Source organism: Carcharodon carcharias, chromosome 5 (genome assembly GCF_017639515.1).
Source record: "Carcharodon carcharias isolate sCarCar2 chromosome 5, sCarCar2.pri, whole genome shotgun sequence".
Lineage (NCBI taxonomy): Eukaryota > Metazoa > Chordata > Chondrichthyes > Lamniformes > Lamnidae > Carcharodon > Carcharodon carcharias.
In genome coordinates this window covers 24,571,862-24,594,891 of record NC_054471.1, presented here as the reverse complement: position 1 = coordinate 24,594,891, position 23,030 = coordinate 24,571,862, and the positions used below count along the sequence as shown (strand labels likewise).

Genomic DNA, 23,030 nt, shown 5'->3' with positions numbered 1-23,030 from the left:
GGGGGGGGGGGGCATGCGTGGGGGTGCGCGCAGTAAAAGCTCCCTGAGGTACGGAACTGCCTCGGGGGGCTGAACAACGGAAAGTAAAGAAATAACAGTGTTAATAACATGTCCCCTCACGTGACTCTGTCACATGTTAGAAATTAGTTTGAAAAATTAGATGAGGTTTTGCAAAAAAATCCAAAGGCCACTTGGCCTTTTCGCCTGCCACCAGCCATAAGGTTGGATGGGCAGTGAAAAGCTTAATTTAGTTAGAGCTGTGATGGCCTTAATGGGCCTGTTAATTGTCGGCAGGCACGCTGCTGACTCCTGTGTGCGTCCGCCCACTGAAATATCACACCAGTGCGCGATGACATCGGGATGCTTGCCTGCGTCGTCGTGCGTCATTTTACGCTTGTTCTGTTCGGGCGCGCACCTACCCTACCAGTGCAATATTGTGCCTCAGAACTCCCCTCCTGAAAAGGTGGGGAGGCAGGGTCTGCGAATGTTTTCAAGGCTGAGCTAGAAGGATCCTTGATAAGTAAGGGAGCGAAAGGCTATGGGGGGGGGGTAGGTGGGAATATGGCGTTGAGGTTACAATCAGATCAGCCACCGTCCTTTTAAATGGCAGAGCAGGCTTGAGGGGCCGAGTGGCCTACTGCTGCTCCTAATTCATTGAAATGCTTACAATTGGCGTGGCAGCCTGGCCAGCCTTTCTCAAAGCCCCACAGAAGAGTGATGAAGGGGCAAGTGAACGGTTTCAATACTCAACAGTCAAAGCATTTTCAGGATATGTCTCAGTGTCTCCCTCTTTCTCTCTCTCTCTCTCTCTCTCTCTCTCTCCTTCCCTCTCCAACTTGACTTCTTTCTCACCTCCTCCCTGCTCCTGTTGCTCAGCCTCTATGGCTCCATGTATGATGATCCTGCACTCGCTCTAACTCCCAGAGTTTGCTGTGTCCAGGATGCAGGCTGGAGGGGCTGAATGGCCCACTCCTGTTCCTATTTAGCAGTGTCAGCCATTAGTTGGGATTGCTCCTGTACCTTTCAGCAACAAACATTTTTGCCCACAAATTCGGTGGAAAGATGAGGTTGTGTCAGAGCAGTGAAGGAAGGAGGACATCTGCAACCTGAGTGAACAATGAGATTTAAGGATTGAGAAACAAAAGGACTGAGAAGAAGCTAGAATTAAAAGGAGTGAATTCAGCATCAAATCAGATATGGAAAGAGAGATAAAGAGATGGGGGTGGGGGGGGCGTGGGTGGTGGGTAATGGGATTAAGAGAGAAAAATAAAACAGAAAGGAATAGAAAGAAAAGAATTAAAATGTAAAAGTGACTATTTTAAAAATCTTGCCGACAAATGCAGCCCTGAGTTTGTAGCAGTAAATTTTTGGTGCCCGTCAGATCAAACTCCTACCACCCTCTGTGGGTCGAGTGGTTCCTAATTCCACTGGGTCCAATTTTTAGACGATGAACCCAGTCCCAGATACCTCGACCAGAGGAAATTGTATCTCTCAAATGATCCAAACTTTTCCCCTTAACATCCCGATGGGCTGTTTTGGAAAAATACAGCAAGTTCCTAAAAATACCAGGGAGATGAAGGGTAAAGTTAATGGAGAACAGTGTAACTCAGACATGACTTGTGGATATTCATATTTAAGGCCACATCTACCCCTTGGCTGAATCATAGACCCATAGAAAAGTTATAGCGCAGAAAGAGGCCATTCAGCCCATCATGTCTACGCCAGCCAAAAGGAGAAAAAGGAAACTAGCTGCTCATTTTAATCCCACTTTTCAGCACCTGGTCCAGTGGGTTACAGTGCTTTAGATGCAGATCCAGGTACCTTTTAAATGAGTTGAGTGTTTCAGCCTCAACCATCAATTTAGGCAGTGAACTCCAGACACCCACCACCTTCTGGGTGAAAAGGTTTTTCTGCATGTCCCCGCTAATCCTTCTACCAATCACCTTACCCCCTGGTAATTGACCCCTCAGCTAGGGGGAAGCAGGTCTTTCCTGTCTACCCTATCTAGACCCCTCCGAATCTTGTACACCTCAATCGGCCACCCCTCAGCCTCCTCTGTTCTAAGAGAAACAACCCGAGCCTATCCAATCTCTCCTCATAGCTGCAATTTTTAAGCCCTGGCAACATTCTTGTAAATCTCCTCTGCACTCTCTTCAGAGTAATTATGTCCTTCCTGTAATGTGGTGACCAGAACTGTGTACACAATTCCAGCTGTGGCCTCACCAGCGTTTTATACAGTTCCATCATTACACCCCTGCTTTTATATTCTGGACCTCAATACCCGAAGTTGCTGTACTATTTACTCTGAATAGAAAGCATTATTAATCTGGCCATTGTCTTGACTTCAAAATTTGGCTCAACACCTTCTGCCCTTCGCATCTCCAGAGGATGGCTTGTGGCAATTGGTAACTTGCAACCTGCAAAGGGATAAATATGGAATCAAATGAGGGCACCGCTCAGTGAACACACCGTACAGCTGACTTTCTCTTCTCTCTCTTTTTCCCCTCAGGTTCCTCCCACCGTAAGTATTTATTTTTTATATTTTTATTTCATGCTTTGTTTTGGCTGATTCTTTACATGTACACTCAATGCATAGGAGCTTTCATTGACCAATAGTCCTAGTTAATGCTACAATGGGCGGAATTTAATGGTTGCAGTGGGGGCCTGTCCACTGGCTTGAAAACCAGTGTCCACCCCACCATGGTCAGTTTTGGGAAGCCCAACAGGATTAAGTCCAGTCGTGCCCTTACACGCCCACCATTGGACTGCCTGGCTCCTTCCCACAGAAATCCTAGCGTGTGGGGGATGTCCTGCCCCTGAAAGCTGCTGCCCAATCAGAGGCAGGGTCTCCAGTACCAGCAGCGCCACCAGCTGTAGTGGCCACTGTTGGTACAGCAGCCCAGCCTATAGGCTTGAGGATCAGTGATGGAGCTCCAGAAATAAGTTGAGTTGGCAGGTTCACCAGGGCCAGACAGCGAAGAGGAGAGGGGGTTGATTTGATGGTCGGTGACAGTGGGGAGGGTGTGGGGGGGTGCGGTTGATCATACTCAGGATCCCTCCATTCCCACCAGTGGGTATATCCATTGGGCACCGAGTGCCTGGCAGGGAGAAATGCCCCCATCAGACCCCAGGCCTACTAATGAGTACCCCTGGTGGTATACCTGCATGGCTTGGCCCCCACCAGCCACTGGTTAAATAAAGTACCTTCCTGCCTGATCACATTTTCTGTCCCACTTCTGGGGGTGGGGAACATTAAACTCCGCCCATTGTTAAAATCTATGGGGAAATGCCAGGGGATCAGGGGAGGCTGATTGGGTAGCCCTTCCAGAGACTTGGCACAGGCAAGATGGACTGAATGGTCTCCTCTGTGCTGCGATATGATCCTAATAACTCTTCTTCCTTTCCATGTCAGTTCCAGGTACAGAACGAGAAGTTGCCACGGACGCTCTTGGATGAGTGTTACCTGGTAAAACAGCCAACATACCAGAATAGCAGGGAGGTCAGCGAAACCTACGAGCTGGGACCGGGCACTTATGTCTTGGTGCCAAGTACCTGCAACCCCAATGAACAAACTGAGTTCCTCCTCCGCGCCTACTTCCAAAAGGGAAATTACCCAAAGTAATTTATTGTTTCATCCTTTTGGGACATTTTCACCTTCCTCCCTCTTCCTCTCTGTCCATTTTACTCTCTGTTCCCCTAGACTGAGAAATCCATGTAAGGAATTGGAAACTGGGTGCAGGCACCTCCGAGGATCAGCAGTGTGGGTAAGGAAAGGTGTGCAGCCCGGTTGTTATTGACTCTGGACAAGCAGCCTGGAGATTGGGAGTTGATGTGCCCCCATCCCAAACTGGGAAATTGAATAAATCCGATGATTTGTGGACTGGCATAAAAAAAAAATCTGCTGGATTTGGCCTAAAGACTTAATGGTTCACTAATGCTCTTTAGGGAAGGAAAGCTGCTGCCCTTACCCAGTCTAGACTGTATGTGACTCCAGTCCCACTTTAACATGGTTGACTGGTCACTGCCCCCTGCATGGTGGTCTGGCAGGACGGTCAGTTGTATCAAACTGTTACAAACATGGACTGCAGCTGTTCAAAAAGAAGGCTGCCTATCACCTTCTTGGGGCAATTAGGGCATTGGCAATAAATGCCAGCCTTTTCAACAACACACATCCTGTCAATGGATGAGCTCCAACATTTCAGGTAGACTGGGGACCCATCAATATCAGGTCAGAAACGGTCTTGTGCTTTCCCTCTCTCTGTTTTAAGCAGTTTGATTGAATATGTATTAAAAACTGAATATATAACATGCTTTATATCTTTTCTTGCAGAGGGACAAGTTCCAACTCTAATCTCCACCATCCTATGGTACCCACCAGTTTCTCATCGAGACATGTAAAGAGTGAACAAACTTTGTTAAGTTATTTATGGGATGCGGGTGTTGTCGACTAGGTCAGTGTTTATTGCCCATTCCGAACTGCCCTTGAGAAGGTGGTGGTGAGCTGCCTTCCTGAGCCGCTGCAGTCCATGTGGTGTAGGTACACCCACAGTGCTGTTAGGGAGGTAGTTCCAGGCTTTTGACCCAGCGACAGTGAAGGAAGAAATCTTGACAAATTACTGCAGCACATCTTGTAGATGATAAACCCCCTTTCACATCCCAAATTATGTCACAGCCATTAGAATTACAGCACTTTCTGCAGAGCAAGCTCCCCTTAACAGCGTGAAATAAATGGTCAAATAATCTGTTTCAGCGATGTTGATTGAGGGATAGTTATTGGCCAGGACACCAGGGACAAACCCCCCTCCCCAAACTTTGCTTCAAATAGTGTCTGAGGATCTTTAATATCCGTCCGAGGACCCAGGTTCAACATCCAATCTGAAAGTCGGCACCGCTGACAGTGCAGCATTCCCTCAGTACTGCACTGGAGCTCAAGTTTCTAGAGTGAGAATTAAACTTTCTGACTCAGAGGCGAAAGTGCTACCCACTGAGCCACAGCTGATAAGCCAGGGAAGTGTCCAGTAATTTAGTGTGGTCTCAATGAAAATATTTTAGCATTTAATCCTTTGGTGTCCGTAGAAGCCTGGGAGAGGAGATTGGAGTTGAAACAATTGGAAGCTTCCAAATGTCTGAAATTTAATGGAAAGACATTGTCAGACAGGAGAATGTGTTAGGATGCAGTGAACATGAGAGAAACAGGTCATATAACTTATTTTCCTTCATTCATGTCCTAGGACTTTTAATTTCAATGTTAGCATTGGGTCTTAGGGGGCCTATAGGAGTGTGGGTCCCACCTACACTGTGTGCCTCTCTGCCCCCGTTAATCTGAGGCGGAGTAAGTGATGCCAAAGTGTGTGCGAAAACTGGCTTTGATGCTGGGGGGAAATGGTTGCGAGGCACAGAGTCAGGGGTGGGGGTGGCCCAAAGGTCAAGGAGGGACACCAAAGGCAAGCCTCTCACAACATGTGTAGCCCTCGATCCTGCCCATTCCCACTCCACAGATGCTTAGAACCTTCCCACTGTTCAGTTTCTGTACTTGACAAAAGGCAGCAGCCCCTCCATTCCTCAGGGGTCCTTGGGGAATGTGGGTCCGCCCCTTTGTAACTCCTAGGAGTTTGTGACGGGCTGTGAGGCCTAGTGTTGATCATCTCCTTCCTCTGTCCTGTTCAGGGACATTCAGTGGTTCAAGTACACTGACAGCCAGGAAAAGGAGAAGGCAAGCATTGGGCAGATCATGTGTGGAAATGTGTGGTCTTTTCTTTACTGTGATATCTCTCTCTCTCAGTCGGTACTGAACAGAAATGTTAACGGCTCCTGGGAACAGATCTTCAACAAGTATGCCCAGGTGAGTGTTGTCAATGTTTTAATGCTAAGGTTCTGTATGTATGTAGTGATTGTAAGTTAAACCTTTTATACTGTTATGGGGATCATGTGACTGTACAGACAAGTCAGCCCTAAGCACAGGTAATCTTAGGAGTTTTCTAGCTTTGGTCTCAGTACAAGCATGTAGCTTCATCAGGAGCTCTGTAAATAAAGTTTACTGTTTCTTACAAGAAACCAGTTCAGTGCACCAACTTTATCACAATGTAGGTTAGGTAAATGCAGAGAATTAGACTGTCCAGAAACACTGGATTCAAGACAGATAGAGAGAGCGAGAGAGAGAGAGACTAGGATTTTACAGCCCTGCTGTGGCTTGTCTTCCCCTGGCGGATGCAGTGAGCCTTTTAAATCTCCATTCAGTTCGGTGGGACCCTAATATCCCGCCGGACAGGAGGGGCTGTAAAATCCTGACCAGAGAGAGATGGAGAGAGTAATAGAGAGGGATAGAGAGAGCTGAGCTCTAGAAACACTGGATCCACTGGAGAGGGGACTGACGTGAGCTGAGCAGGCAGTTGGAAGGTAAATCAGAGCTCTTACCAGAGACTGAACTACCAGGGCCAGGCAGTCTCATGACACAAATCCATGGGAATTTGTCTATATCCACTGTCTGTCAGGAAGGATGCATTGACCTTAGAGGGAGCACAGCACAGATACTGGGACTAAAAGGGTTAAATTATGCAGTCAGGTTAATAAAGTTGGCTTGTATTCCCTTGGGCTCAGGAAGTTGATATAACTGAAGATTTTAAAATGATTAAGCAATTCAATACAGTAAATAGAGAGAAATGATTCGCTCTGATAGGTTCGAGATAGGTTCTTGATTGGTAAGGGGATCAAAGGTTATGGGGAGAAGGCAGGAGGATGGGGTTGAGAAACTTATCAGCCATGATTGAATGGCGGAGCAGACTCGATGGGCCGATTGGCCTAATTTCTGCTCCTATGTCTTATGGTCTTATAGTCTGATGGAGGAAATCCAGAATAGGGGGGACAATCATGGAATCAGAGAAAGGCCATTTAGGAGAGAAACCAGGAAGCACTTCTTCAGAAAAAAGGTTAGTGTAAACCTGGAACTCGCTCCCTCAAAACACTATCAATGCTGAGGGTTAACCGGTCTTTCAAAGCTGAGAACCATTCGTTTTTACTTGGTGAGAGTTATAGAGGTTGCGGTGGTGTGTTAGAGGTCACTCAGGGAATGCTGGTTTCTGTGGCAAAATAGACTCTTGCAAGCATATTGGAATCCGGAGCTATGGATAGTGATGGTAGAGGCTCCATCTTTCTTTCCATCACATGGATGATCAGGAACATCTCCCATTCTTACCGCCTGCTATTGGTGCGTGTTGGAGGATGTTAAAACTCATCCTGCTTGGCAGTGTTCTGAATGCACCTTCCTTGGTTGTCAAGTCTTGGGGAGGTCTGGCTCAGAAGCAGAGACACTACCCACTGTGTCACAGGGCCTCCCATGTTATAAAGATAAGACGTTTCAATGGAGTTTAGGTTCAGGTCAGACATGATTTAATAACAGATTGACAGAACAGGCTCGAGGGGCTGAATGGCTGATTCCTGTTCTTATGGTAAAATGGCTCAAGCAAAACACTATCACTGACAGTGCAGCACTCCCTCAGTACTGCATTGGCATGTCAGCCAGGGCTATGTGTTGAAGTATGTGGAGTAGGTCTTGAAGCCTGGCGTCCATGTCAGGTGAGAGTGTTACTGTCCCAGGGCTGACACACATGGATTATTCCACTGTCTGACTCACCTAGTTTTGGAAAGAGAGGCTACCCAGGTGAGGTTCTGTGCACACTTCACATTCACCCGCATTCTCTTTGCCTCCTCACAGAACCTACAGCCTACATGGTCAACGCCTAGTTTCGACAGGTCTGAAAGTTTGAGCCCTCCTCTGTCCCCCACCCCAATGTCCCCTATCGCAATGGAGGTAAGCTGCATACCATTCTTGTGCAATGTGTGGACATGTATAATTGCTGTTGTTTTAAGTTAACCATGAGAACTAATTAACATGCAAACAACAGTGAGATAAATGACCAGTTAATCAGCTTTTTCTTTTGATATTTTGGAGGTTAGAGAGTAAATGCTAGCTCCCTCAAATAGTGCAACAACAAGCACCCAACCAGGGATTCACCTTAAGATCTCATCTGTGCGACTGTGCTCCCTTGGTGTCGGCCTGGAGTGTGCTTGAAGTGATGAACTATTAACTTGTGGGTAAGAACATCACCACTGAACTGAGGCTGACACTAGAATGGGGGGTAGGGGCAGTGGTGGGGAGACAAGAGGGAGTGTCAGATTAACTTTAGAATTGATTCTTCATAGCAGAATTGTCCCTTTACCCTGCCCCAGTAATGTGCCTGAACCCTAACTTCAGAAGAACACAGGTATTGCCACCATAAGCCAAAATAACCAATTTTACTGAATGACCCCCAAATGAAGAAATTATCAACAAGATTAAACAAGTTTAATACGAGTCAGAACCACAAATTACACATGAATTAACAAGCAAATGTACTTCAAATAAAAAGGTAAATTTCACTTTAAATGGCCGAGACAATAAAGATATGTCTTACACAACCTGCAAACACCCCCATCACCCCCTGCACTGCGCACAATTGTGGCACCATGTGCAACCTCCCAGTCTTTCCAACTCAGCCTCTGGTATATAGGATCACTCACATTCCCACTCAATCGAGTCGTCCCTCAGATCCAGCCAAATTCCAGCTGATATCCCCAGATATGGTTAACACCGACCCTCCCTCACTCAGATCACATCAATCCTGATGGCATAGTTATCCAGAGTTCCCTTTAAACCAACCAACCAACAATGCCTGGTTCATGGTGTGGTCCTCTGACTCAAACTCTCAACTCTTTTGCATGACACAGGAGCCTGTGGAAGCCAAGTCACTGAATATATTTAAGAAGGAACTAGATAGATTTTTTGACTCTAAAGGCATTAAGGAGTATAGGGAGAGAGCGGGAGTACAGTGTTAGGATAGAGGATCAGCCATGATGATATTGAATGGCAGAGCAGTCTTGAAAGGCAGGATGAACTCCTCTTGCTCCTATTTTCTATGTTTCTATGCCTGAGCTATTCACACCACTATTAGAGTTCAATCCCTTTTAGCTCAGTCATGCAGTGCTTCCACAAGAACTTCAGGAATTCTATTTTTCTTTCTGCCAAACAGAAAACTGACCTTTTTTGTAGAGAACTCAGCTTGCTCCTAATTACACCAGGACTTTGATAATTGTGTCCTGTTGCAACAATTCTTTGTGTCTGTGTGCTGATCACCTTCTGCCTCTAGCTCTCCTTTGTGTCCGCCAGCCACATAGTTTATGGCCTTAACTTCCTTCCTGTTGGTACTGCTTCCAAGGGTCACCGGATCACAATGGCCAGTGTTTCTGATTATCCAAGAAAATTACAGTTGGTGCAAACTCTTACAAGTCCTTTTCAAACATTCTTTAAAACAATTACAGATTCCCCAGACATTTAAAAGAAATTGCAATTTTCCATTGCTAAACTGTTTACAGGTCAAAGGTCATCACACAGGCATGACATTCACGTTCCTCCCATGAAAATAAGATTCCTGATTTTGTGCCATGTTATTGGCAGGTATGTGCTCTAGATTCACACGCAGACAAAAGACTGGGCTGGTAGTGCCCCCTCCCAGTCCCCAAGCTCAGACTTTATCAATCTGGAGTAGAGTGAAGCACATCAGATGCACACAGTGACACAGGATGAAGGGTCAGTGATGCACCTCACCTCACCACCACATTTGTTCAAACTCCGCTCCTGGATGGAAGGATTCTGCGGCGTTCACTCTCATGAGTTAGTTTTTTCTCCCCCCTGGGTTGCAAGGCTCCTCCTGAGAATATGAACGTATGAATTGTCAGATGAAGGCCGACCTAGGTTACTGTCTACCATCCTGATAGGCACACAATTCAACAGTAATCGAGATATTGATGAATCATTGCACGTAATCACTTACATTCACTATCCCAGTTTCCCTCCTTGTCCGCTCATCCATTTTAAGCTGGTCACACTGCGAACCCACGATGTAGAGTCTAAGCTCCACCGACTCGCTTCTTTCTGCCTAGGCCTGGTCATCCCAAGCCCACAAGAAACACGACAGCTGGTCAGAGGGGTTTCCGCTCCCCATGTCTCCCAGGTCACCCGTCGCTCAGGTAAGTCCTCTTTCCTTAACCCTCCATTCCTTTTCCCCCTGTTCCCACCCCACCCTGGCAGTGAGGTTGACTGGATACAGGAAAACACTCTAACTGCTGATATTGGGAACTTGGGACTCCTTCACACCACAAGAAGCTGGTGTCTCTGGATTAATTATTTCCTGCAACACGTTCATCCACCTCAGGACCTCCGTGCCTCCCTTCAACACTCTGTTTCTGTCATTCAAGTCCGTGCACTACCAGAAGCATCCGAGTCCAGCTCAAGCATGTGTGACCCAGTGTACCACCCAGTGCCAGAGGGAAAGGACAGTGTGTGACCCAGTGTACCACCCAGTCCCAGAGGGGAAAGGACAGTGTGTGACCCAGTGTACCACCCAGTCCCAGAGGGGAAAGGACAGTGTATGACCCAGTGTACCACCCAGTCCCAGAGGGGAAAGGACAGTGTGTGACCCAGTTTACCACACAGTCCCAGAATGGAAGGGACAGTGTGTGACCCAGTGTACCACCCAGTCCCAGAGGGGAAAGGACAGTGTGTGACCCAGTGTACCACCCAGTCCCAGAGGGGAAAGGACAGTGTGTGACCCAGTGTACCACCCAGTCCCAGAGGGGAAAGGACAGTGTGTGACCCAGTGTACCACCCAGTCCCAGAGGGGAAAGGACAGTGTGTGACCCAGTGTACCACCCAGTCCCAGAGGGGAAAGGGTAAAATTCAAAATTATATCCCAGTTAAACAACGCTGTGTCTTTGATCTACAGGGCCCAGAGATCGATGCTGTTGGTTTACAGAAGATCTTAAATGAAGTCTTGCTGCAAGGTGAGTCACATGGCTTCTGGTCTGATGAATCGACCCAGCTCGGGTATCGAATTGTCTTTCCTTCTCTTTCTGGGTCTGTTATCTGCCATGGTCCCTGTTTGCACTGAGTCCAGATTTTATTTCTTTCTTACCACAGACCAGAAGACATCAGAAGGTTTCAGCCTGGATAACTGCAGAGGGATTGTGCTGCTCATGAAAGTATCCTTGTACTTCAGTCTACCCCCTTAAAAATTCACCATACGTTACAGTATATGACCTTGGCCCTACCTGTTTTAACATCCTGCCCCTCTGTATAGGGTTATCCTTGTGTTTTGATGACACCCTTGTCTCTCCAACTTGCTTCCAATGGGGACTCACTTCTGCAGGAGGTTTCTCTCACTGATGGTGCTCTAGTTCATGGTTTTCCGTTGCTTCTGTTCTGATCTCACAGCAAATAAGTGAGAGACCAAGCGAGAAAATGTATCCCATCCCCCACCAAGCCAAGTCTCCCCATTTGCTCTGCAGCCTTTCCTGTGTATCGTTGTCTCTCCCCTGCCCTCTCACATCTTCCACTGTCTCCCACTGTCTTCCACTCCCCACCCCCACCACCACCCTCCCCCCCCGCCCCCCACCAAGCCATTCACTCCCCTGGTGTTACATTGCTGTTAATTTAGGCTTACACTCCAGGGCAGTGTAAGAGAGAGTGTGGCACTGCCCAATGAGGCACTGAAGGATGTTTTGTTGACCACCTGAGGCAGTGAAATTATTTGGAAGAGTCTGTGCTGAAGTATAAGGCAGCCCAAAGAGAGGTTGTCCATTTGTAGGCAGTTTCCTTGGAGGAGGAGCAGAGGGGTCAGTTCTGCTGGCAATGCATTAGCCTGCCAGGTTCACGCTCAGGCAGACCTGAAACTGGAGGGTAAACCTGAGACTGGGGTGTGGTGGGGGTGGGGGGCTGTAGACCTAAGTCTGGGGTTGAGGAGGTGGGGGGTGGGGTGTAGGGAAAGACCTGAGATGTTGGGGATGGGGGATTGTCGAAATGAGATTGGAGTGGATTGACCCGAGACTGGGAGAGTGGACTTGAGGCAGGGTGGGTGGTGGGGGGGTGGGGTTGGACCCGAAGCTGGGGGGCGGGGGGGGTGGGGGGCTGGCTGCGTGTGGTAACTCGTGAGTGGGGGAAGAAACTTCAGGCTGGGGAGGTAGACCCGAGATTGGGGAGTGGAGGCAGACCTGAGACTGCGGCCTAGACCCGAGACTGGAAGGTAGACCTCAGGCTGGGGGAGTAGACTTGAGACTATGGGGGTGGAGACAGACCAGACTAGGGGTGGATCTGAAACTGGGGGTGGAGGGATGTAGACCTGAGACTGGAGGATTGACCTGCTTTTGGGGCTTGGACATTCCAATGATTGAGTAATATGTGGACAAGCAACAAGGCTCTGCCCCCTGTGCCCTGCCCTGGTAACTTTGTCATGTTAACCTTCTGCCATGCGAGAGTGGGGGCTGCATGAGACTTGGTTTTTACTAATCCAGCCCACACTTTCCTGTCTCAGAAAAGTGCAGGATGTCATGGTGAGGAGACAGTGTAATCTCCACATTTTGAGAGATCACAGACTCGGGCGTAGGTATCTATCAGATAAACACATGAGTTAATTTCCACTAGCCTTAGACATCCTGGGTTAGATCTTGCCATGATGCACTTGGGTTAAATGGACAAAAGTGCGCCAGAGCTGCCCAGCATTACATGTCTTAATGTGAATTTCCAGTGGCTCCAAAAGAAATCAAACCTGCTCGAGATGTAACACAGGCTATCAATTCACTGTTGCCTGCTTTACGCAATCACACAGTCAAGGTCTAGCCCCTGTTCCTTTTGGCTCCTATCTATTGCCACAACCTCTTGCCTCATTAGATACTATCCTGCGCATTATTTTTTTATTCATTTATGGGATGTGGGTGTCACTCGCTGGGCCAGCATTTATTGCCCATCCCTAATTGCCCTTGAGAAGGTGGTGGTGAGCTGCCTTCTTGAACCGCTGCAGTCCATGTGGTGTAGGTACACCCACAGTGCTGTTAGGGAGAGAGTTCCAGGATTTTGACCCAGCGACAGTGAAGGAACGGTGATATATTTCCAAGTCAGGGTGGTGAGTGGCTGGGAGAGGAACTTCCAGGTGGTGGTGTTCCCATGTGTCTGCTGCCCTTGTCCTTCTAGATGTTAGTGGTCGTGGGTTTGGAAGGTGCTATCGAAGGAGCCTTGGTGTTGCAGTGCATCTTGTAGATGGTGCACACTGCTGCTACTGTGCATTGGTGGTGGAGGGAGTGAATGTTTGTGGATGTGGTGCCAATCAAGCGGCTGCTTTTATGTCCTTGTTACACTATGTCACTTCAGACACAGCAGCCGGCTGCAAAACTGCCTGACAAATTGCAGCACAAATGACACTTCTGTTTTACACACTGTGATCGGATTGTCGAGACTTAACTGGTGACAGTTCAGTGGAACAGGAAGACTTGACAAGCACGATTTCAGACGCCTATGGGAAAAGCTGGTGCTTTTTAAGGTATAATGAAACAAAAAAGAAAGGCTCACAAGATGTTTTTGTTAGTGGCTGACTGACTAAGATGTGACACATGCAATTTACTCTTATTACAGTTCTGCTGTAATCCATCATCCTTGACAATGGCCAGTCCACTTGTCACCTTGCTGTCTGTGTTGTGTCTCTCTGTGACACACTCCTCTGGGTATCTCCCTAAGCCTTGACTCCAAAATGATTAACAATTCCTCTCGGGTTGCTTGGTATGGGAGTGGTTATGGTACTGGGGCTAACAATCTAAGGTCATGAGTTCAAATCCGAACCGTAGCAAGATGTGAAATTGAATTCACTAAATGTGGGCATTTCTGGACTAGCTCGAGAAAATGACACAGAAGCTGCCAGGCTGGCGGAAAAGGCCAGGGGATTCGCTGATGCCCTGTCCAATCATTTGCTGAATCTCACTCCACTTCCTTCAGATTTGCATCCCCTGAGCACACACACACAACCTCCTGTCCTCTTGTAGTGCAATGACTTGAATCACACCTTGATGGCCCCTGACTTGCTGCATGAGGTCCATTTTCATCTGGGGCCACCCTCATGCCAGGAGTGACGCTGGAGGGTCAGAGGGCTGGAGGGCAGTCAAAGGCTGTTTTGCTGGTTGCCATGGGCCAGTGGGACTGACAAGTTAAAAGTTCTCTCCAACTGTTCAGTGAAACTCTCTGGTGAATCTCCAGTTCTATCTGGCCATGTGCATCCCTGTACATTGCTGGGTTAGGGTGGGTATTCTGGAGGGGGAACCACCACAAACACCCGAAACTCAGGCAGGACAGGAGTGGGGGAGGGCAGTGAAGTCTGGCCAGCTTACTCTCTGTTTCAATTTGCTCTGGATCTCTCCGGGATGGGAAAGAGGTGGAGAAGGCTTGCACCCCAATTTCCTGCCTCTCCATTCCCTGGACACCTGACCTGCCCCCAACGCAGAGCGGAAAGTTCTATGTTCTTGTTTCTGTCGCTTAAGGTCAGCTGAGGTTCACAGCCCTAGCTGTCAGCCAGTGACCCATTAACCAACCACCCCAGCCCCCCCACCTTTTTGGAAAGTTGCAGTTAGGTTGATGCAGGTGAGGATGGATTCGGGATTGGTTGTGCTGCGCATCCCATTTGGCAGAAGGAGTCAAGATGGGAGAAGGAGTGTAAATGTGGGCTGGGGGGAGGGATAATGAAAATCCTGTAAGAAGTGTCCTTTTGCCAGACTAGTGAGGCCTCAGTGAATTCAGGAGGGGAAGTTTCTGAGTTGTTTTATCTGTTTTTAGGAACTTTTCCACAAGAGCGATATAAATGGCACCGGATTGCTGTATCCAGCACAACTATCCAACGGCTTGCAGGAAGCTGGTAAGTACTCAGTTTACTCCTTGTTTTCCACTGATGCCACTAGATGGGCCATCAGGGGTTTAAGTTGCAGGAGAGGCTCATGATGCTGGCCTTGTCTTTAGAGTAAAAGGGACTTCGAGGTGAACTCATTTTTTAATGAGTATGGAGAACATTGACAAAATGGTCATGTCTGATGGGACTGTATAGCAATAGTTTTACTCTGCATTTAACCCTGTATGTATCTGTCCTGAGAGAGTTTGATGGGGCAGTATAGAGGGACCTTTACTCTGCATCTAACCCCTTGCTGTACCTGCCCTGGGAGTGCTTGATGGGACAGTATAGAGGAAGCTTTACTCTGTATCTAACCAGTGCTGTACCTGTCCTGGGAGTGTTTGATGGGACAGTATAGAGGGAGCTATATTCTGTATCTAACCCATGCTGCACCAGCCCTGGGGATGTTTGCTGGGACAGTTTCTATCTAACCAGTGCTGTATCTGTGCTAGGAGTGTTTGATGGGACAGTATTTTTTTTATTAATTCACAGGATGTGGGCATCGCTGGCTAGGCCAGCATTTATTGCTCATTCCTAACTGCCCTTGAGAAGGTGATAGTGATCTGCCTTCTTGAACTGCTGCAGTCCATAGAAGGACCTTTAATCCTTATCTAATCCATGCTGTACCTGTCCTGAGAGTGTTTAAAGGGACAGTGTGGTGCAAGTTTTGCTCTGTATCTAACCTATTTTGTACCTATCTTGTGAGTGTTTAATGGGGCAGTGTAGAGGGAGCTTCACTTTGTATCTAACCCATGATGTACCTGCCCTGGGAGTGTTTGATGGGACAGTATAGAGGGATCTTTACTCTGTATCTAACCCTGTGCTTGCACCTGTCATGAGAGGGTTATAGAACAGTGTAGTGGAGGTTTTACTCTGTATCTAACCTGTGCCTCACTGGTTCCGGGAATTCTTGACACTGGCACTGTTGGCTGATACATTCCTCACTCCTCATCTCAGTGAGCACTAAATTCATCAAAAATAAGTTAAAAACATAGGTATTTGTTGTGTTGATAAAATGCGATTGGTCTCACAGTAAATGTCAATTTTTCCCTGTTGTGTTATGGTTGTTTTACTTGTTGGTTAACAAATATCGATTGATCCAGTGGTTCTCACTGCATCTTTTCTTTGTGTCTCTCAGGTTTTGAAGTCACTAACTCTGCACTCAAACTCATGGTCCTGAGATATGGTGACTCATCAGGAAGGATCAGTTTGGAGAGTTTCATCAATTGCTTCCTCCGTGTGGAATTTGCAACCAGTAAGTGGTTCTCTATCATCAGCGTACGATCGTCCAGCAGAGAAGGAGGCCATTCAGCCCTCTATGCCTATGCTGCTTTTTTGAAAGAACTATCCAATTAATGCCGCTCCCCACTCTTTCCACATAGCCCTGAAAATTTCTCCTTTTCAAATATTTATCCAACTGACTAATGAACCTGCTTTCACCACCTTTGAGTGAGTGGATTCCAGCTCATAACAGCTGACTGACGAAACACCTCTCCCCTGACTTTTGTCGCTTATTTTACATCTGATGACCAACTCTCCTACCAGTGGAAACAGCTTTTCCTTTAGGTGCTCTATAAAAACCCCTCATAATTTTGAGCATCTTTATTAAATCTCCTCTTAACCTTTTCTACTCTAAGGAGAACAACCCCAGCACCTCCAGCACCTCCAACTGAAATCCCTCATCCCTGTTGGATTCTAATAAATCTCTTCTTTCTCCTCCCTGAAACCTTGGTATTCTCCCTATCATGCCCAGAATTAGACACAATCGTCTCGTTGAGGTCTCAGAACATCTACAGCTTCTTGGAGGAGAGATTTTAAGGTTTACCTACCCTTGGTGTAAAAAAGGTATTCCTGAATTCACCCCTCAGTCTCCGGGCTCTCACTTTAAGTTTGTGCTCCCTTGTTTTGATTTCACCCACCAGAGGAATTTGTTTCTCTCTTTCCCCTCCATCTGATCCTTTCATCATTTTAAATAGCTTGGTATCTACACGTCTCTCAATTACCTAAAGTTAAGGAGGTACAGGCTATGCCTACATAAGCTGGCCTTGTAAATTAACCCTTTCAGCTCCATATCAATCAGCACCATATCTCCTCCATTGCCAATATACCCACCCTGAGTTATGATGCTCAGATCTGAATGCAGTTCTCTAGGTGGGTCTGAACCAACTGAAGCGTCACTTCATCTCCAATCCCCTTTGAGATAAAGACCAACATTCCATTAGCGTTTTAGATCACTTCTTACATGTGTGTTCTTCTGTGCTTGGACACCCAAACCCCTCTGCAAACTTTGGATAGTTTACGCTCTATTCCTCATCCGAGTTATTTTTTATATCTATTCTTTCATGGCATATGGGTGTTGTGCCTAAATGCCCTTGAACTGAGTGGCCATTTCAGAGGGCAGTTAACCACTTTGCTGTGGGCCTGGAGTCACGTGTAGGCCAGACCAGGTAAGGACAGCAGATTTCCTTCCCTAAAGGACATTAATGAACTAGAAGGGTTTTAAACATCGACAGCAGTTTCATGGTCACCATTACTGAGACTTGTCTTCAATTCCAATTTTTTAAATTGGATTTAAATTCCATTAGTTACCATGGTGGGATTTGAACCCGTGTCCGGAGAACATTAGATTGGATTGCTGCGTTACTAGTCCAGTGACATTACTACCATGCCCATGTTATATATATGTATATATATATATATGATGAAAAGCTGAGGCCCCTGTTCAGACCCCTGGGAACATCACTTGTCACATTCTGTGAATCTATGACCTATTTCCCACCCGTGACCTGCCCATGTCACCAGGTTACCTCCACTTCCATTTGCTTTTAGTTTTGCTGATAATCTCCTAAGTGGAACCTAATCAGATGCTTTCTGGAAGTCCATAGAGACAACATCTACGGGCAATTGTCTGTCAACTGTATGCCTGGGACTTCCTCAAACATTTCAGCCAGATGACTCAGTTTCACTGTGCTGGTGTTGTAGGGTGGTCGAGTTGTGTTATTAATGATCGAGTTGATCTGCAGACACTTCTTGGGTGGAAACTTTAAGTTTATTTATTTGATTTTCCCAATCTACATGAAGATTAAAGTCACCCATGATTAATGTACTGACTTTTTTACATGCCCTCATTACCTCCTGATTTATTCTCTGTCCTGCAGTATAGCTACTATTCAGGGGCCTATAGACGACTCCCAACAGTGTCTTCTTCCCCTTGTTATTTCTTACCTCCACCCATATGGATTCTACATCTTCCAATCCAAGATCATTTCTTGCTATCATACTCATTCCATCTTGTACTAACAAAGCTACCCCACCACCCTTTCCTTCCTGTCTGTCCTTTCGAAAAGCCACATGCCCCCGAATATATAATGCCCAGCTTTGATCTCCTTGTAACCACGTCTCTGTAATGGCTATAAGATCATACTCATTAATCTTTATTTGTGCCATTAATTCATTAATTTTATTTTGAATACAAGTAAAGAGCCATTAATTGTGTATTCTTACCATTTTTTCTCCCTTTGACCCTATTTGCTGCTGCTTTTTATGTTTGTACACTCTGTCCCTTCCTGTCGCACTCTAAGTATCATTACCTAAGTAGCTGCCCTGCAATGTTGCCATATCCTTTTGCTTTGTAAGCCTACTTATCCCCTCTCCAGAACCCTCCATCCCTCTATTTAGTTTAAAGCCCTCTCTACAGCCCTAGTTATTCGATTTGCCAGGACACTGGTCCCAGCATGGTTCAAGTGAAGCGCATCCTGCCAGAACAGCTCCCTTCTACCCCAGTACTGATGCCAGTGCCCCATGAACTGAAACCCATTCCTCCCACAACAATCTCTGAGCCACACATTTAACTCCTTGACTTTATTTACCCTATGCCATTTGCCCGTGGTTCAGGTAGTAATCCTGAGATTATTACCTTGGAGGTTCTGCTTTTTAATTGAGCTCCTAACTGTTCAAATTCTTTCAGCAGAACCTCCTTTCTAGTCCTATCAATGTTATTGGTACCAACATAGACGACGACAACTGGATCCCTCCCCTTCCACTCCAAGTACCTCTCCAGCCCTGAGGAAATGTCCTTAACCCTGGCACATAGAAGGCAACACAGCCTTTGGGACTCATGCTCACGGCTGCAGAGAACAGTATCTATCCCCTAATTATACTGTGCCCCATCACTACTACATTCCTATTCCTGAGGATTTGCTGTGCAAGCCTTGCTTGGGGACTTTCATGGGGGGTCACCCAATGTATTTTCTGGGATATGATTGCCCGGAGATTGGAAGTTCTGGGAATATAGCTAATACCGCAGAGGGACTACACCAATATACAGGAAGAGATGACCATGAAATCCAATATAGCAAAGTGAGAGATACTTTCTTTTGGTAGGAGGCAGCTCATTCCTTGGAAGATAAGAAACTAAATCAGATAGAGAAGCAAGAGACTTGGAAATGCTGATACACAAATCACTGAAAGTTGATGAGGTCATACTGTAACATAGAAACATAGAAAAGAGGAGCAGGAGTAGGTTATTCAGCCCTTCGAGCCTGCTCCACCATTCAATATGATCATGGCTGTATCTCCATCTCAAAGCCACACTCCTACTCTCTCCCCATACCCTTTTATTATGACACAGCTGATGGTAACGGCTGAGTTTTTCAAATCCCAGAGGAAACTTGAAACAACTGTCATAACCCATTTTTGTAATTTGTATGTTTTGAGATGCAGGCTTTGAATTCAGTAGTAATAAGACTACCGAGTCTCAAGAGGTTTTTTATAAAACTAAATTAAACATTTATTAATACAAGAAAGATTGTAAACACATACACATATCTATAAATTACTACTATAATAACTACAAAAATCCCCTAATTAATCTGACTCTCAGTTACACCCTCATTAAGGCAGCAGTAGATCACAAAGATTTAAACAGACACCTGGCAAAGCACTCCCTGGACAGTCACATTCAAAATAAGTTTCTTTCAGCTCTGGGTCCTTGCAGACAGCAGCTTGAGGCTTACAGGCTGGAGGCTTGTCACACTTATTGAATCTAAACATCTTCCTTTCTCCTTTATACATATCTTTCTCTTTGAATGTAAATTTCCCATTGTATCACTAGGCTCTTAACTTTACCTCTTCTAACAATAACATCCTTTCATCCCACCAATTTCACTAGTAAGCTGAAAAAAATAAACATATTGCTTGGTGTCTTCCAGGTAGGTGCAAGATTTCACTCGCAGTCTGGAATGGTTTCTTTTAACAAATGCAAATTTACATTTTACCTTCTACCCTCCTTACGTTTACCTAATTAACATCTCAAAACTACTATACATCAAAGCACCCAGACTAGCTGGCTTTAATCCAATTAAGACACACACTCACAGACCCCACTAGAACTCTATTTCAAAAAATAATTTCCAATAACATTATAGACATTAATTTCTCTTCATGACACCATTGACACCTTGGAGTTCAGAAATCTATCTATTTCCTTCTTAAATATATTCAGCGATTTGGCCTCCACAGCCTTCTGTGGTAGAGAATTCCACAGGTTCACCACTCTGAGAAAAGAAATTTCTCTTCATCTCAGCCTTAAATGGTCTACCAATTATCCTCAGACCATGACCCCTTGTTTTAGGCCCCACAGCCAGAGGAAACATCATCCCTGCATCCAGGACTAATAATAATGTAACAATAATAAATGCTGGCCTAGCCAGTGACACCCACATCCCATGAATGAAAAAAAATATCTGTCCAGCCTTGTCAGAATTTTATACGTTTCAAGTGCGATCCCCTCTCATTCTTCTAAACTCGTGAGTACAGGCCTAGTCGGCCCAATCACTCCTCATACAACAATCCTGCCATCCCAGGAATCAGTCTGGTGAACCTTCGTTGCACTCCCTCTATGGCAAGTATATCCTTTCTTAGGTAAGGAGACCAAAACCGCACACAACACTCCAGGTGCGGTCTCATCAAGGCCCTGTATAGCTGTAGTAAGACATCCTTGCTCCTGTACTCAAGTCCCCTCACAATGAAGGCCAACATACCATTTGCCTTTTAACTCCTTGCTGTAACTACATGCTTGGTTTCAGTGGTTGGTGTACAAGGACACCCAGGTCCCTTTGTACATCAACGTTTCCCAACCTATCATCATTTAAATAATACTCTGCCATTCTGTTTTTCCTACCAAAGTGGAAAACTTCACACTTCTCCATGTTATACTGCATTTGCCCACTCACTCAAATTGTCTAAATCACCTTGAAATCTCTTAACATCCTCCTCATTGCTCACATTCCCACTTAGATTTGTGTCATCAGCAAACGTGGAAATATTACATTTTGTTCCCTCATCCAAGTCATTGATATATATTGTGAATAACTGGGGCCAAAGCACTGATCCCTGCGGTATCCCACTAGTCACCACCTGCCACTCCAAAAAAGACCCATTTAATCCTACTCTGTTTCCTGTCTGTGAACCAATTCTCAGTCTATGCCAATATATTACCCCCAATCCCACGTGCTTTAATTTTACACACTAACCTCTTATGTGGGACTTTACCAAAAGCTTTCTGAAAATCCAAATACACCACATCCGCTGGTTCTCCCTTATCTAGTGTACTAGTTATGTCCTCAAAAAACTCCATTAGGTTTGTCAAACATGGGGCAGAATTCCCCCCCCCGCAACCCCATTGGGGGGGAAATTCAGGAGTAGGCGAGTGGAGTGTGCCTCTGATTGGCGCCCCTGATTGGGGGCATGCCGCCATTTTATGTGGGCGGGCCAATTAAGGCCTGCCCAGCATGATGTCCACAAGGAAGCGTTGTGCACTCCCTGTGCGGGCGGGGGGAGGGAATCCCAAAATCGAGAGTGCACTCCTTCCCGCGTGCACACGAAAGAGCGCACTCATCTCCCTGAGGCTAAGTGCTGCCTCAGGGAGATCGGCTCCACAATAAAAAATCTTAAAAACAGAGAAAAAATAAAATTCCTTGACATGTCCCCTCATGTGACGGTGTCACGAGTTGGGACCTGTCCACCACTTTTAAATACACTTTCATTACATTTTTAAAAACCTGCATGAAATCTCATGCCGCTGGATGGATGGGCAGGTCCATTAATTACGTTAATTACTTTGTCAATGGCCTATTGAGGCCATTGACAGGTCGGTGGGCGCACAGCCGATTTGGGTGAGCCCCTGCCAACCTGAAAATTGAAATGGGGCGCGGTGACGTAGGGAGTTCCTGCGTCATTTTATGCATCAGCGAGCAGGCCCAGCCCCTGCTGGCCAACCAGGAAATCCTGGCCATGATTTCCCTTTCATAAATCCATGTTGATTTTGTCTAATTCCTTTGATATTTTCTAAGTGTCCTGTTATCACATCCTTTATAATAGACTCTACCATTTTCCCTACTACTAATGTTAGGCTAACCAGTCTGTAATTTCCTGTTTTCTCCCTCCCTCCTTGTTTAAATAGTGGGGTTATATTTGTCACCCTCCAATCTGCTGGAACTGTTCCAGAATCTACAGAATTTTGGAAGATGATGTTCAATGCATCCACTATTTCCATGGCCACCTCCTTTAGTACCCTGGGATGTGGATTATCAGGCCCTGGGAATTGATTGGCTTTCAGTCCCATTCATTTCTCCAGCACTATTTTTTTTACCAACACTAATTTTCTTCAATTCTTCTTGATCACTAGATCATTGGTTCCCAAGCATTTCTGGGGAGTTGTTTGTGTCTTCTGCTGTAAAGACAGAACTGAAGTAGTTATTTAATTGCTCTGCCATTTCCTTGTTCTCTGTTATAAATTCTCCTGTTTCAGACTGTAAGGGATCTAAATTTGTCTTCACTAATCTTTTACCTTTTATATACTCATAGAAGCTTTTACAGTCTGCTTTTATCTCTTTGCAAGTTTACTATCATACTCTATTTTTCCCCTCTTACTTAATCTCTTGGTCCTCCTTTGCTGAATTCTAAACTGCTCCCAATCCTCAGGCTTGCTACTTTTTCTAGCAACTCTATATGATTCCACTTTGGATCTAATGCTAACCTTAGTTTATTTTGTTAGCCATGTTTGGGCTGTTTTTCCTGTTGTATTTTTGCACTCGAAAGGAATGTATAACTGTTGCAATGCATTTGCTATATATTAAATATTAGCTTAAAACGGCTTAAATATTAGCCATTGCCTATCCACCATCATGCCTTTTAATGAAGTTCCCAATCTATTGTAGTCAACTCACCCCTCATACC

General features: G+C 45.9%; 1 protein-coding gene across 1 annotated transcript in view; it reads left to right on the top strand.

Annotated features, from left to right (window-relative positions):
• LOC121278256 (calpain-9-like) overlaps positions 1 to 23,030 on the top strand; it is a 233,754-nt gene that overhangs the window by 107,607 nt on the left and 103,117 nt on the right. The window contains exons 12-22 of the mRNA XM_041188486.1: positions 2,510 to 2,521; positions 3,413 to 3,618; positions 4,331 to 4,394; positions 5,783 to 5,842; positions 7,712 to 7,807; positions 9,976 to 10,062; positions 10,818 to 10,875; positions 11,012 to 11,073; positions 13,335 to 13,403; positions 14,684 to 14,762; positions 15,931 to 16,047. Of these exons, the coding sequence (XP_041044420.1) occupies positions 2,510 to 2,521; positions 3,413 to 3,618; positions 4,331 to 4,394; positions 5,783 to 5,842; positions 7,712 to 7,807; positions 9,976 to 10,062; positions 10,818 to 10,875; positions 11,012 to 11,073; positions 13,335 to 13,403; positions 14,684 to 14,762; positions 15,931 to 16,047 (910 nt within the window). The remainder of the gene's footprint in view (positions 1 to 2,509; positions 2,522 to 3,412; positions 3,619 to 4,330; positions 4,395 to 5,782; positions 5,843 to 7,711; positions 7,808 to 9,975; positions 10,063 to 10,817; positions 10,876 to 11,011; positions 11,074 to 13,334; positions 13,404 to 14,683; positions 14,763 to 15,930; positions 16,048 to 23,030) is intronic.